Source organism: Rosa rugosa, chromosome 1 (genome assembly GCF_958449725.1).
Source record: "Rosa rugosa chromosome 1, drRosRugo1.1, whole genome shotgun sequence".
Lineage (NCBI taxonomy): Eukaryota > Viridiplantae > Streptophyta > Magnoliopsida > Rosales > Rosaceae > Rosa > Rosa rugosa.
Window position 1 is genome coordinate 56,690,109 of NC_084820.1, and position 13,446 is coordinate 56,703,554.

A 13,446-nucleotide genomic window follows, 5' to 3' on the forward strand; every position below is an offset into this window, starting at 1 on the left:
ACGCTTATGGGATATGTTCATTTATGTTTTAGTCAGATTTTACAGAATTAATCTTTCTTTTTTCCTTATGATCTGGTAAGCACATTTTGATTAAACCATTCTGTTCCTGCATCATGACTTTGACTCTGTCTCGGTCTCTCTAGGTAAAGGCTTTTTCCTTCCATCCCAAAATATTTCCACATTCGTAGCAAGGGTGCAGGTTAACTAGATACAATGACATGTATAGATTGGTGGAATGGTGGTAGTAGTTTGGAGATAAACAAGATGAAACCCAACAAAGTAACCTTTTCCAAGGACATGAAGAATGATGTCCCAACAACATTGCTAATCTTTCTGTGTCAGTGGGTTTTCATTATGTTGTTTCTCCCTTCCTGTGCCTCTGCTTCTTGTGATCAAGTGGATCGTGACGCTCTCTTATCCTTAGATTTCAAGGCCTCATCACCATTGAATTGGTCTGCTTCCTCGGACTGTTGCCTTTGGGAAGGAATACTCTGTGGTCCGGATGATCGAGTCCTCCATCTATGGTTGCCTGGGAGAGGCTTAAGCGGTTCAGTCTCCCCAGCTATCACCAACCTCACATATCTCACCCACCTCAATCTTTCCCAGAATACCCTGTTGGGTGTACTTCCAGATGGCTTGTTTTCCTTCCTCTTTCACCTCCAAGTTCTAGACTTGAGTTTCAATCGTCTCAACGGCCACTTACCAATTTCATCTAATGAAGCCAGCAAGCTTCAGATTGTAGACTTGTCCAGCAATTACTTCAATGGAACAATCCCATCTGTGACTTCAGGCTCTCTAACCATTTTCAATGTCAGCAAAAACAGCTTTGCTGGCTCCATTCCCATCTCTGTTTTCTGCAAAAATGGCAGCAATCACAACAACCTCACCTTTGTGGACTTATCCTTCAACAGATTTACTGATCCAATTCCTACTGGACTCGCCTCTTGTTCCAAGCTCCAGGTCTTCCGCGCAGGCTTCAATGCTCTCACTGGTCATCTCCCTGATGACATTTTTGGCCTTGCTGATCTCCAACAGCTTTCTCTGCCCGTCAATCGCTTATCAGGACCCATTGGCAATGGCATTGTAGGTTTAACCAATCTGAAGATCCTGGAGCTCTACTCAAACCAATTCGTGGGGGATATACCCAGCCAAATTGGTAACCTTGTCAGGTTGGAGAAGCTGGTCCTCCACAGCAACAACCTCACAGGTGCCATACCTCCATCTCTTACCAACTGCACAAATCTGTCCACCTTGAATTTGCGGGTCAACAACTTAACAGGAGAGCTCTCCGCCTTCAATTTCTCTACGTTCCAACTCCTCACCACACTTGACCTTGGCAACAATAACTTCACTGGTAAGTTACCGCAAAGCCTCTACTCGTGCAAGTCACTGACAGCAATTAGATTGGCCAGCAATAATCTCCAAGGGCAGATATTACCTGAAATAGTTGCACTAGAATCCCTTGCTTTCCTCTCCATCTCTAACAACAACTTAACCAATGCCACCGGGGCCTTTATGGTTCTAATGGGTTGCAAGAATCTCACCACTCTGGTCCTCACCAAGAGTTTTCTGTTGGAACCTTTGCCAAATGATGAAAGCCTAGCAGACCTAGATGGATTTCACAAACTCCAAGTTCTTGCTATGGGTGGTTGCAAGTTTACAGGTCAAGTGCCCACCTGGATAGCCAAGCTTAAAAGCCTTCAAGTCTTGGACCTGGCATTTAACCTTATAACAGGCTCTATTCCAGGTTGGTTGGGTAGTCTACCCAAGCTATTCTACATGGACTTGTCCAATAATCTTCTTACGGGAGGATTCCCTGAGGAGCTCTGCAGGATGCCATCTTTGACATCAAAAGAGGCCGATGATAAAGTGGAAAGTGTTGTAGTATACATGAATCATATTGTAGTATATATGAGTCATAGTATAAATGTCTATATCATGTATAAATAGGTACTTGAGTGTATAATATAGGTATAGAGACTTGTGTGACAAGCTTTATGCCAAAGGGCAACAAGCATGGCAGATTTCATCATTGAATGCAAGTATGTGGAGCTGCAGCCCTCAATCAACAAGAGAAGATTGTTACCAAATTGAGTTTCTCTTAGAGCTTTCACACTAGCTATGTATTCCTATAAATACCCTCTTGTATGAGATGAATAAACACACATGAATCTCCATTCTCTCTGAATTATTACTCTCTCTATATTTCTGTCAATTTATGCTTGTCCTCAAACACGTTATCAGCACGAAATTGCTCTAGAATTAGAATCGAAATTGTCAAAATAGAGGAAGTTCATAATCCGATTAAAGCCATTTTTCCAAACCTACAAAAAACCTCCAAACCCTAGCACATATCAAAGCCCTTGATCCAAGAAGCCCAGAACCGGTTTCAGAACCGCCAGAACCGGCCGGAAACAGCCTGAACCGGCCACCGGAAAAATTGAACCGCTGCCGAACCGCTGTCGAAGCCCTGCCGAGCGAGTCCTGCCGAGACCTGCCGAGAAGCTGCCGAGACCTGCCGAGCGAGTCCTGCCGAGACCTGCCGAAAGCTGTCGACAGCACCTGCCGAAAGCTGCCGAGACCTGCCGAGCTCATCTGCCGAGCCCCTGCCGAGCCCCTGCTGCGCAGCTGCCGAACAGCTGCCGAAGCACCTGCCTAGCAGCTGCCGAGCTGCTGCCTAGCAGCTGCCGAGCTGCTGCCTAGCATCTGCCGACACTTTTCCGACAACTTTCCGGACACTTTTCCGGCGACTTTCGGGACACTTTTCCGACAACTTTCCGGACACTTTTCCGGCGACTTTCGGGACACTTTTCCGACAACTTTCCGTACACTTTTCCGGCGACTTTCGGGACACTTTTCCTGCAACTTTTCGGTCATTTCGGACAACACTATTTCGAGGTATTGCTTATTAAAAGTTCTCGTTTTTGAGTTTTTATTCATTTTTCTCCTCTTTCTTTTTATCGGGAACTTACAATCAAAAAGGCGGAATTATAGAAATTCGCGCTAAACGAACTAAGAGCGTTCGTAATCAATGAACTAAGAGTGTTCATAATATTCGGACTAAGAGCGTCCGCGAGCATCGAATTATGACCCTATTAAACATCATTGTTTAGGTCTAATCCAAATATTCTTGGAAATTGATTTCTTGGTAGCATAGCTCGGAAATCTGACTATTTCGAGATAAACAAGATGAAACCCAACAAAGTAACCTTTTCCAAGGACATGAAGAATGATGTCCCAACAACATTGCTAATCTTTCTGTGTCAGTGGGTTTTCATTATGTTGTTTCTCCCTTCCTGTGCCTCTGCTTCTTGTGATCAAGTGGATCGTGACGCTCTCTTATCCTTAGATTTCAAGGCCTCATCACCATTGAATTGGTCTGCTTCCTCGGACTGTTGCCTTTGGGAAGGAATACTCTGTGGTCCGGATGATCGAGTCCTCCATCTATGGTTGCCTGGGAGAGGCTTAAGCGGTTCAGTCTCCCCAGCTATCACCAACCTCACATATCTCACCCACCTCAATCTTTCCCAGAATACCCTGTTGGGTGTACTTCCAGATGGCTTGTTTTCCTTCCTCTTTCACCTCCAAGTTCTAGACTTGAGTTTCAATCGTCTCAACGGCCACTTACCAATTTCATCTAATGAAGCCAGCAAGCTTCAGATTGTAGACTTGTCCAGCAATTACTTCAATGGAACAATCCCATCTGTGACTTCAGGCTCTCTAACCATTTTCAATGTCAGCAAAAACAGCTTTGCTGGCTCCATTCCCATCTCTGTTTTCTGCAAAAATGGCAGCAATCACAACAACCTCACCTTTGTGGACTTATCCTTCAACAGATTTACTGATCCAATTCCTACTGGACTCGCCTCTTGTTCCAAGCTCCAGGTCTTCCGCGCAGGCTTCAATGCTCTCACTGGTCATCTCCCTGATGACATTTTTGGCCTTGCTGATCTCCAACAGCTTTCTCTGCCCGTCAATCGCTTATCAGGACCCATTGGCAATGGCATTGTAGGTTTAACCAATCTGAAGATCCTGGAGCTCTACTCAAACCAATTCGTGGGGGATATACCCAGCCAAATTGGTAACCTTGTCAGGTTGGAGAAGCTGGTCCTCCACAGCAACAACCTCACAGGTGCCATACCTCCATCTCTTACCAACTGCACAAATCTGTCCACCTTGAATTTGCGGGTCAACAACTTAACAGGAGAGCTCTCCGCCTTCAATTTCTCTACGTTCCAACTCCTCACCACACTTGACCTTGGCAACAATAACTTCACTGGTAAGTTACCGCAAAGCCTCTACTCGTGCAAGTCACTGACAGCAATTAGATTGGCCAGCAATAATCTCCAAGGGCAGATATTACCTGAAATAGTTGCACTAGAATCCCTTGCTTTCCTCTCCATCTCTAACAACAACTTAACCAATGCCACCGGGGCCTTTATGGTTCTAATGGGTTGCAAGAATCTCACCACTCTGGTCCTCACCAAGAGTTTTCTGTTGGAACCTTTGCCAAATGATGAAAGCCTAGCAGACCTAGATGGATTTCACAAACTCCAAGTTCTTGCTATGGGTGGTTGCAAGTTTACAGGTCAAGTGCCCACCTGGATAGCCAAGCTTAAAAGCCTTCAAGTCTTGGACCTGGCATTTAACCTTATAACAGGCTCTATTCCAGGTTGGTTGGGTAGTCTACCCAAGCTATTCTACATGGACTTGTCCAATAATCTTCTTACGGGAGGATTCCCTGAGGAGCTCTGCAGGATGCCATCTTTGACATCAAAAGAGGCCGATGATAAAGTGGAAAGTGTTGTAGTATACATGAATCATATTGTAGTATATATGAGTCATAGTATAAATGTCTATATCATGTATAAATAGGTACTTGAGTGTATAATATAGGTATAGAGACTTGTGTGACAAGCTTTATGCCAAAGGGCAACAAGCATGGCAGATTTCATCATTGAATGCAAGTATGTGGAGCTGCAGCCCTCAATCAACAAGAGAAGATTGTTACCAAATTGAGTTTCTCTTAGAGCTTTCACACTAGCTATGTATTCCTATAAATACCCTCTTGTATGAGATGAATAAACACACATGAATCTCCATTCTCTCTGAATTATTACTCTCTCTATATTTCTGTCAATTTATGCTTGTCCTCAAACACGTTATCAGCACGAAATTGCTCTAGAATTAGAATCGAAATTGTCAAAATAGAGGAAGTTCATAATCCGATTAAAGCCATTTTTCCAAACCTACAAAAAACCTCCAAACCCTAGCACATATCAAAGCCCTTGATCCAAGAAGCCCAGAACCGGTTTCAGAACCGCCAGAACCGGCCGGAAACAGCCTGAACCGGCCACCGGAAAAATTGAACCGCTGCCGAACCGCTGTCGAAGCCCTGCCGAGCGAGTCCTGCCGAGACCTGCCGAGAAGCTGCCGAGACCTGCCGAGCGAGTCCTGCCGAGACCTGCCGAAAGCTGTCGACAGCACCTGCCGAAAGCTGCCGAGACCTGCCGAGCTCATCTGCCGAGCCCCTGCCGAGCCCCTGCTGCGCAGCTGCCGAACAGCTGCCGAAGCACCTGCCTAGCAGCTGCCGAGCTGCTGCCTAGCAGCTGCCGAGCTGCTGCCTAGCATCTGCCGACACTTTTCCGACAACTTTCCGGACACTTTTCCGGCGACTTTCGGGACACTTTTCCGACAACTTTCCGGACACTTTTCCGGCGACTTTCGGGACACTTTTCCGACAACTTTCCGGACACTTTTCCGGCGACTTTCGGGACACTTTTCCGACAACTTTCCGTACACTTTTCCGGCGACTTTCGGGACACTTTTCCTGCAACTTTTCGGTCATTTCGGACAACACTATTTCGAGGTATTGCTTATTAAAAGTTCTCGTTTTTGAGTTTTTATTCATTTTTCTCCTCTTTCTTTTTATCGGGAACTTACAATCAAAAAGGCGGAATTATAGAAATTCGCGCTAAACGAACTAAGAGCGTTCGTAATCAATGAACTAAGAGTGTTCATAATATTCGGACTAAGAGCGTCCGCGAGCATCGAATTATGACCCTATTAAACATCATTGTTTAGGTCTAATCCAAATATTCTTGGAAATTGATTTCTTGGTAGCATAGCTCGGAAATCTGATTATTTTAGTTTTCGTGGAAGTTTAAACTCCGAAACTAATATATCTTTTCTTCTTATCTTCAGGATGTCGAATGAACCTAGACTCGATTTTCAAATCCTTGACTCAACAGGTTTGGAATACCATAGTTGGAGAACCGACGTTGAGAACCATCTCACATCGAAAGGGATATTGCCCATCATACAGGCACCAAGTGCGGGCCTTGTGTTCCAACGAACATCCATAAAGCATGCACAAGCAATTATCTTGATGCGACGCCATATGGACAAAGCACTCAGATTAGAGTATATGTCCATCAAAGATGCAAAGGACCTATGGGCAGCGCTAGAAGAGCGCTTTGGTAATATCCAAGATTCCCTCCTCCCTGACTTGAAGGTTCAGTGGAGCAATATACGCTTCTCAGACTTCAAGTCTGTTTCTGAATACAATTCAGAAGCTCTTCGCCTAAAGGCCATGCTAAAGTTCTGTGGAAAACCTATCACAGAAGAAGAGCTAATTGAGAAAACTCTCTCTACCTTCCCCGTCTCAGCAATTATACTATCAAAGCAGCATCGCACTGAATATAATGCTGGACGACTTACAAAGTTCAATGAGCTCATCAATCTTTTGTCGGTAGCTGAGAAGCACGACAACATCCTTGTAAAGAATTATAATTCAAGGCCCGTTGGAACCAAAAGCGTTCGTGAGGCGAATTATAATGCACCCAAGAGAGGGCGCAAGGAGCGGTACCCTACTAATAGGGGACATGTATACCCTAATAACAGGGGACATGAAGGACGAACGGGTCCATATAACCGCCCCAACAAAGAAGGCAGCCGCAACTATAGTGCGGGCACACGTGGTGGTAACTACACACGTGGGAGAGGTGGATATAACAACACCATGGGCCGTGGAGGTCGCACCATACGCCGTGGTAGTAGCAGTAACAACCCGCCTAGGGAATATCCACAACGTGCACCACCTGCACCTCAAATCAAGGGAGGCAACCACAATGACGTGTGTCATCGGTGTGGTTCAATCGAGCATTGGTTTAAGCAATGCCAGGCAAGTACTCAACTAGCTGCACGCTACAAGGAGTACAGGGAAATAAGGGAGCAAGAAGCCAACCTTGCTGAAGATGAAAATGGTGAAGATGTCAATCTCACCATAGAAGACTTCAAAGCTGTAAATGAAGAGCACGAGGATGCCGCAGACTTTGATTAGAATAGTCTTTTCTATTTTCCAATAAAACGGCAAATGTGCCTTAGTCAATAAATGACAATTGTATTAACTCTTTCTCATGTGGCGTACCTAATGAAGTATGATGTCTAGGAAAGTAATTGAGATCGGGGTATTTAAGCGAGCCTCGCTCCACCAACATCTCTCTACTTCCCTGGTCATATTTCATTGGAATTACCAAACGGATTGAGCAATTACAATTTGTATAAGTTTGATTTTATTTTGGAATAGACCTTGGAAACTTTGATGTAATCATTGGTTTTTTTCCTTATTAATAAAGTATCGCATTATTATTCAATGTCATGGACATGTGTTAATATTCCGAACTTTATTTTTTCAGTATGTTTTCGGGAGAATTGGAATGCCTTCTTGATAGTGGCACCACACATACTATATTACGACATAGGCAATTATTCTTATGGATGACGCCTAGTCAAACTTCAGTAACTACGATGGCAGGACCATCACAATTGATTCATGGTCGAGGACCAGCTCAATTTTTGTTGCCAAATGGCACAAATATTAATATCACCGAAGCTCTATATGCTCCAAGGGCTAGAAGAACCCTATTGAGTTTTAAAGATATAAGAGCCAATGATTTTCATGTGGAAACACATAGTGAGAATGGACAAGAGTTCCTTTGCATCACCTCTAATAACTATGGAAATACACGAGTATTAGAGAAACTTATGTGTCGCTCTAGTGGATTGTACGCAACCACTATTAGAGTCATTGAATCCAACCATGTCATGAATGAAAATTTATGGGATTCCGACACATATAGGCTTTGGCACGACCGTTTGGGACATCCAGGTCGTGATATGATGATTCGTATATTAAAAACTTCACACGGACATCCATTCTTCAAAACGAAAAGAAGTACGAACCAAAGAGAGGTTCAAAGAATTACTTCCCAAGCATATCATTCGTTTTGCAAAGCTTGCTCTTTAGCAAAAGTAGGATTGAGACCATCCTATGCAAAGGACACTAAAGAAAATATACCATTCTTGCAAAGAATACAAGGTGATATTTGTGGACCTATCCATCCAACTTGCGGACCATTTAGATATTTTATGGTGTTGGTTGATGCATCGACACGTTGGTCACATGTCATGCTCTTATCCACAAGAAATGCTGCATTTGCTAAACTCCTAGCACAAATCATTAAGTTAAGGGCTCACCACCCTGATCACCCTATTAAGTCAATTCGTCTTGACAATGCTGGGGAGTTTACATCAAAGACTTTTGATGATTATTGCATGTCCATTGGGATCGAGGTTGAACATCCTGTCCCTCATGTACATACCCAAAATGGTCTCGCAGAAGCTGCCATTAAAAGACTTCAAATGGTTGCTAGGGCATTGGTTATGCGCACCAATCTCCCTATTTCTGCTTGGGGCTATGCAATATTGCACGCAGCTGTGCTTATTCGTCTAAGGCCCACTGCCACACAACCCTTTTCTGCGTCCCAGATGGTAACTGGGTATGAGCCAAATGTCTCACACTTACGCATATTTGGGTGTGCAGTCTATGTGCCAATTGCGCCGCCACAGCGCACTAAAATGGGTCCTCAAAGACGATTAGGCCTTTATGTTGGCTATGACTCTCCAACCATTATCCGCTACATAGAACCCTTGACAGGTGATCTATTTACCGCTAGATTTGCGGATTGTCACTTTGATGAGACAGTCTTCCCGTCATTAGGGGGAGACATGAACACTAATGTTCAACAAAAAGGACAGGAATTGTCGTGGTTTGTCCCCACTTTGTCTCATCTTGATCCCCGAACCGCACAGTCTGAAATAGAAGTGCGGAGAATTCTCGATCTTCAGAACGTAGCAGAATCGATGCCTGATGCGTTTTCTGATATCGCTAAAGTGACGAGATCACACATACCTGCTGCAAATGTACCTGCAAGGATTGATGTCCCTAAAAGACATAATGCCATCTCAAGAGTACATGAGAATGGCGCCAATGTCCCCTCTATGGGTGACACATTGGCTAGGCCCACGGCTCCTGCCAGGAAGCGCGGGAGGCCCATAGGTTCGATGGATTCTCGCCCAAGGAAGAAAGCGAGTTTGGCACAAAATAATCCATTAATCATTGATACAAATAATCCATCTGATGAGAATATTCCGGATTATGGTTATGTCCAAGAGACATCATTGGGGGACGCTCCAATGACAGAACCAAATCCAGAGAATAGAGAGATCTCCATGAATTACACTAGTATACATGTGATGATGGATAGAAATTCTATGACTATTGATGATGCATTTGCATATCATATTGCAAAAGGAATTATAGAATACGATGATATCGAACCTCGCTCCGTTGAAGAATGTCAACGTAGAGTAGATTGGCCTAAATGGAAAGATGCGATCCAGACTGAATTGGATTCACTAACAAAGAGACAGGTATTTGGGTCTATAATGCTGACACCACCAAATATAAAGCCTGTTGGCCACAAATGGGTCTTTGTTAGAAAGCGTAATGAGAAAAATGAGGTTGTTAGATACAAAGCCCGCCTTGTGGCGCAAGGTTTCTCACAACGCCCTGGAATCGACTACGAGGAGACATACTCTCCCGTAATGGACGTTATAACGTTCCGCTACCTTGTCAGTTTGGTAGTTTCCGAAAAACTTGACATGCAGCTTATGGATGTGGTTACAGCATATCTCTATGGGGATCTAGATTCAGAGATATATATGAAGGTTCCTGATGGACTTCAATTACCCAAATCAAGTGGCTCTAAACCACGGAGCGCGTTTTCAATAAGATTAAGACGCTCACTATATGGATTGAAACAATCCGGACGGATGTGGTATAACCGTCTAAGTGACTACTTGATTGGGAAGGGATATGTTAACAATGAAATATGCCCTTGCGTGTTCATTAAAAAGACAAGTTCCGGATTTGCAATTGTAGCAGTTTATGTTGATGACATGAACCTAATTGGAACTCTAGATGAGTTAAAGGAAACTGCTAAATATTTGAAATCCGAGTTTGAGATGAAAGATCTTGGGAAAACACGGTTTTGCCTCGGAATAGAACTCGAGCACCGTAGTGATGGGATTATGATCCATCAGTCAGCATATACTCAAAAATTACTAAGGCGCTTTAATGAAGATAAAGCAAAGCCTGTAAGTACTCCCATGATCGGCCGTAGTCTTGAGCCCACAAAAGATCCGTTTCGTCCAAGGGATGAGGACGAAGATTTATTAGAGGCTGAAATACCCTATCTAAGTGCGATAGGCGCATTATTGTATTTAGCTCAATGCACAAGACCGGATATCTCATTCGCAGTGAACTTGTTAGCTCGACATAGTTCTGCGCCAACACGCCGTCATTGGATTGGCATAAAGACAATCTTTCGATACTTAAAAGGTACGATTGATATGGGCTTGTTTTATCCCTACAGAGAGAAAAGAAAAGACGGAAGCATGGGATCAGACCCCAAGAGGCAAAAAGCCATCTTCCGTAATGTAGACGCCGGTGACACCGTCCATGGTGACCGACGTTCTCCTCCTCCCCTCCATCAAAATGATAATGATGTTTTGATGGGATTTGCTGATGCAGGGTATCTCTCTGACCCTCATAAAGGTCGCTCCCAAACAGGTTATGTCTTTACCATGGGAAGCACGGCGATATCTTGGAGATCTACAAAACAGACCCTTGTTGCTACTTCCTCAAATCATGCAGAGATTATTGCTCTACATGAAGCTGTGCGTGAATGCATATGGCTAAGGTCTATAAATAGACACATTCGAGGAACTTGTGGTTTGAAGTTCACCACAAATGAGCCTACATGCATTTATGAAGATAATGCAGCTTGTATTGAGCAAATGAAATTAGGTTTCATCAAGGGCGACAATACCAAGCATATATCACCGAAATTCTTTTACAATCAGCAACAGCAAACACTTCTAAAAATTGAAGTAAATCAAATCCGATCAGAGGATAATGTAGCGGACTTATTTACTAAGTCGTTACCAAAATCCCCTTTCGAGAAACATGTGAAGAGTATCGGATTAAGAAGGTTATCCGAACTCCCATGATCTTCAGGGGAAGTCTAAATCAGGGGGAGTATCCAGAAACATACTCCACACTCAACGCGCGTTGTGCTCTTTTTGTCCTTCGACCAAGGTTGTTTTTTCCCACAGGGTTTTATTACTTGGCAAGGTTTTTAACGAGGCAATTTCGAAGCGCACGGCCTAGACAATGCTATTAAACATGAAATATCCAAGGGGGAGTGTTGTAGTATACATGAATCATATTGTAGTATATATGAGTCATAGTATAAATGTCTATATCATGTATAAATAGGTACTTGAGTGTATAATATAGGTATAGAGACTTGTGTGACAAGCTTTATGCCAAAGGGCAACAAGCATGGCAGATTTCATCATTGAATGCAAGTATGTGGAGCTGCAGCCCTCAATCAACAAGAGAAGATTGTTACCAAATTGAGTTTCTCTTAGAGCTTTCACACTAGCTATGTATTCCTATAAATACCCTCTTGTATGAGATGAATAAACACACATGAATCTCCATTCTCTCTGAATTATTACTCTCTCTATATTTCTGTCAATTTATGCTTGTCCTCAAACAGAAAGAAGTTATCTAGAGTTACCAGTTTCTGTGATGTCCAGAAATGGTACTAATCAGCAATACAATCACTTCTCTCAACTCCCCCCAACACTATATCTTGGTTGGAATAGCCTCAGTGGAAATATCCCTATTGAGATTGGCCAATTGAAGTTTCTTCATGAGTTGGATCTTAGCCATAATAACTTCTCTGGCAGCATCCCAGTTCAGATTTCGAATCTATCTAACCTAGAGAAATTGGATCTCTCCTATAACCATCTATCTGGTGCAATCCCTGCTTCCCTTACAGCTCTGAATTTCCTTTCTTTCTTCAGTATTGCATACAATGATCTTCAGGGTTTTGTACCATCTGGAGGCCAGTTCAGTACTTTTACCATCTCCAGTTTTGAAGGAAATCCACGATTATGTGGCTATCAAACTGCACAGCAATCTTGCTCTCTAAGTCCTCCAAGCCCTCCTGTGTTTGCAGGTACTCAGAGATCTTCCAACAAGATTCTAAGTGCACTCATCTTTGGGATCACTTTCAGCATTTTCTTGGTTTAAGTTTTGTTATTGGTTTTAGCATATTTCCATCACTAAATTGGTGTAAGAAAAAAAGTTCTTCATTGGAAAAAGAAGAAGAAATTAGTTTAGTGCATGTATGTAATAAAACCTATTATAGGTTTTGATTTGCGATTCTCTTACCATACTGCATCTTCATTGCATGTTATTTCATATTAGTTTTGAAAGCCTGAGAAACAGCATTCGCAGTCACAGGGCGAAATCAGCATACAGTTTGGTTTACCAGATCTTTAGCATACAGTTGGTCTATATGTTAGACCAAAAAAAAAAAAAAAATACAGTTCGTTTATGGCTCCCTGACCTTATATTTGAAATGTAAATATGTTCAATTTAATCCAACTGGCAGGTTTCCATGATCTAGAAAGTAAATCAAACCCCCTTATCAGGGATATTGATATAAAAGTTCACCCAAAGAGACGTATACCCAAACTAAATTTCACTAGACCTGCACAGATCCACTGTGTTCATATGTCTTACCTAAGACAGGAATTAACCAAAGACTATAGATAATCCTTAAAAAAAAGAGTCCTCACACGCTATTGTGTTATTTTATAATATTATGACTAATTACAAAGTCCACCAGCTAAGACCAAACTAGCAGTAGCACACTGCTGTCGCTGTCCTCAAAGTAGACATTTAACTTTGAGCTTGAAACTTCTTTGGAAGCATCCTAGATTTCCAACTCATTACTCCCTAGAGTTTGAATCTCTTATAAGAATTCATCTGGCCAGATTCCCGCTTCTCTGAAAAGGTCTAACTTTTCTGTCCTTCTTCAAGGACTTGTACCGTCCTTGTAACCATCTGGAGTTTTCTTTGGTACTTTAACCACCTCTAGCTTTGAAGTCATTCCAGGATTACTGTTACAGTTCCTCAAGGGCTTATGTACAGAAAACTTATGATTTGGACGTATGATTAGCATT

The 13,446-nt window shown here is 42.9% G+C and overlaps 1 protein-coding gene across 1 annotated transcript; it reads left to right on the forward strand.

Annotated features, from left to right (window-relative positions):
• The first annotated feature begins 213 nt into the window (after positions 1–213).
• LOC133731184 (receptor-like protein 3) lies at positions 214–12,508 on the forward strand. The gene is made up of 3 exons (XM_062158620.1): positions 214–1,884; positions 3,268–4,801; positions 11,970–12,508. The coding sequence occupies exons 1-3, from the start codon at positions 214–216 to the stop codon at positions 12,506–12,508; spliced, it is 3,744 nt and encodes a 1,247-aa protein (XP_062014604.1).
• The last annotated feature ends 938 nt before the right edge of the window (positions 12,509–13,446 follow it).

What these genes read in the sequence shown, in the direction of transcription:
- LOC133731184 (XM_062158620.1), top strand. Translation starts at nt 214, where the DNA reads ATGACATGTATAGATTGGTGGAATGGTGGTAGTAGTTTGGAGATAAAC. An exon ending in ATAAAGTGGAAAGTGTTGTA is followed by an intron (nt 1,885 to 3,267) that starts GTATACATGAAT and finishes TTTCTGTGTCAG; the next exon opens with TGGGTTTTCATTATGTTGTT. An exon ending in GGCCGATGATAAAGTGGAAA is followed by an intron (nt 4,802 to 11,969) that starts GTGTTGTAGTAT and finishes GTCCTCAAACAG; the next exon opens with AAAGAAGTTATCTAGAGTTA.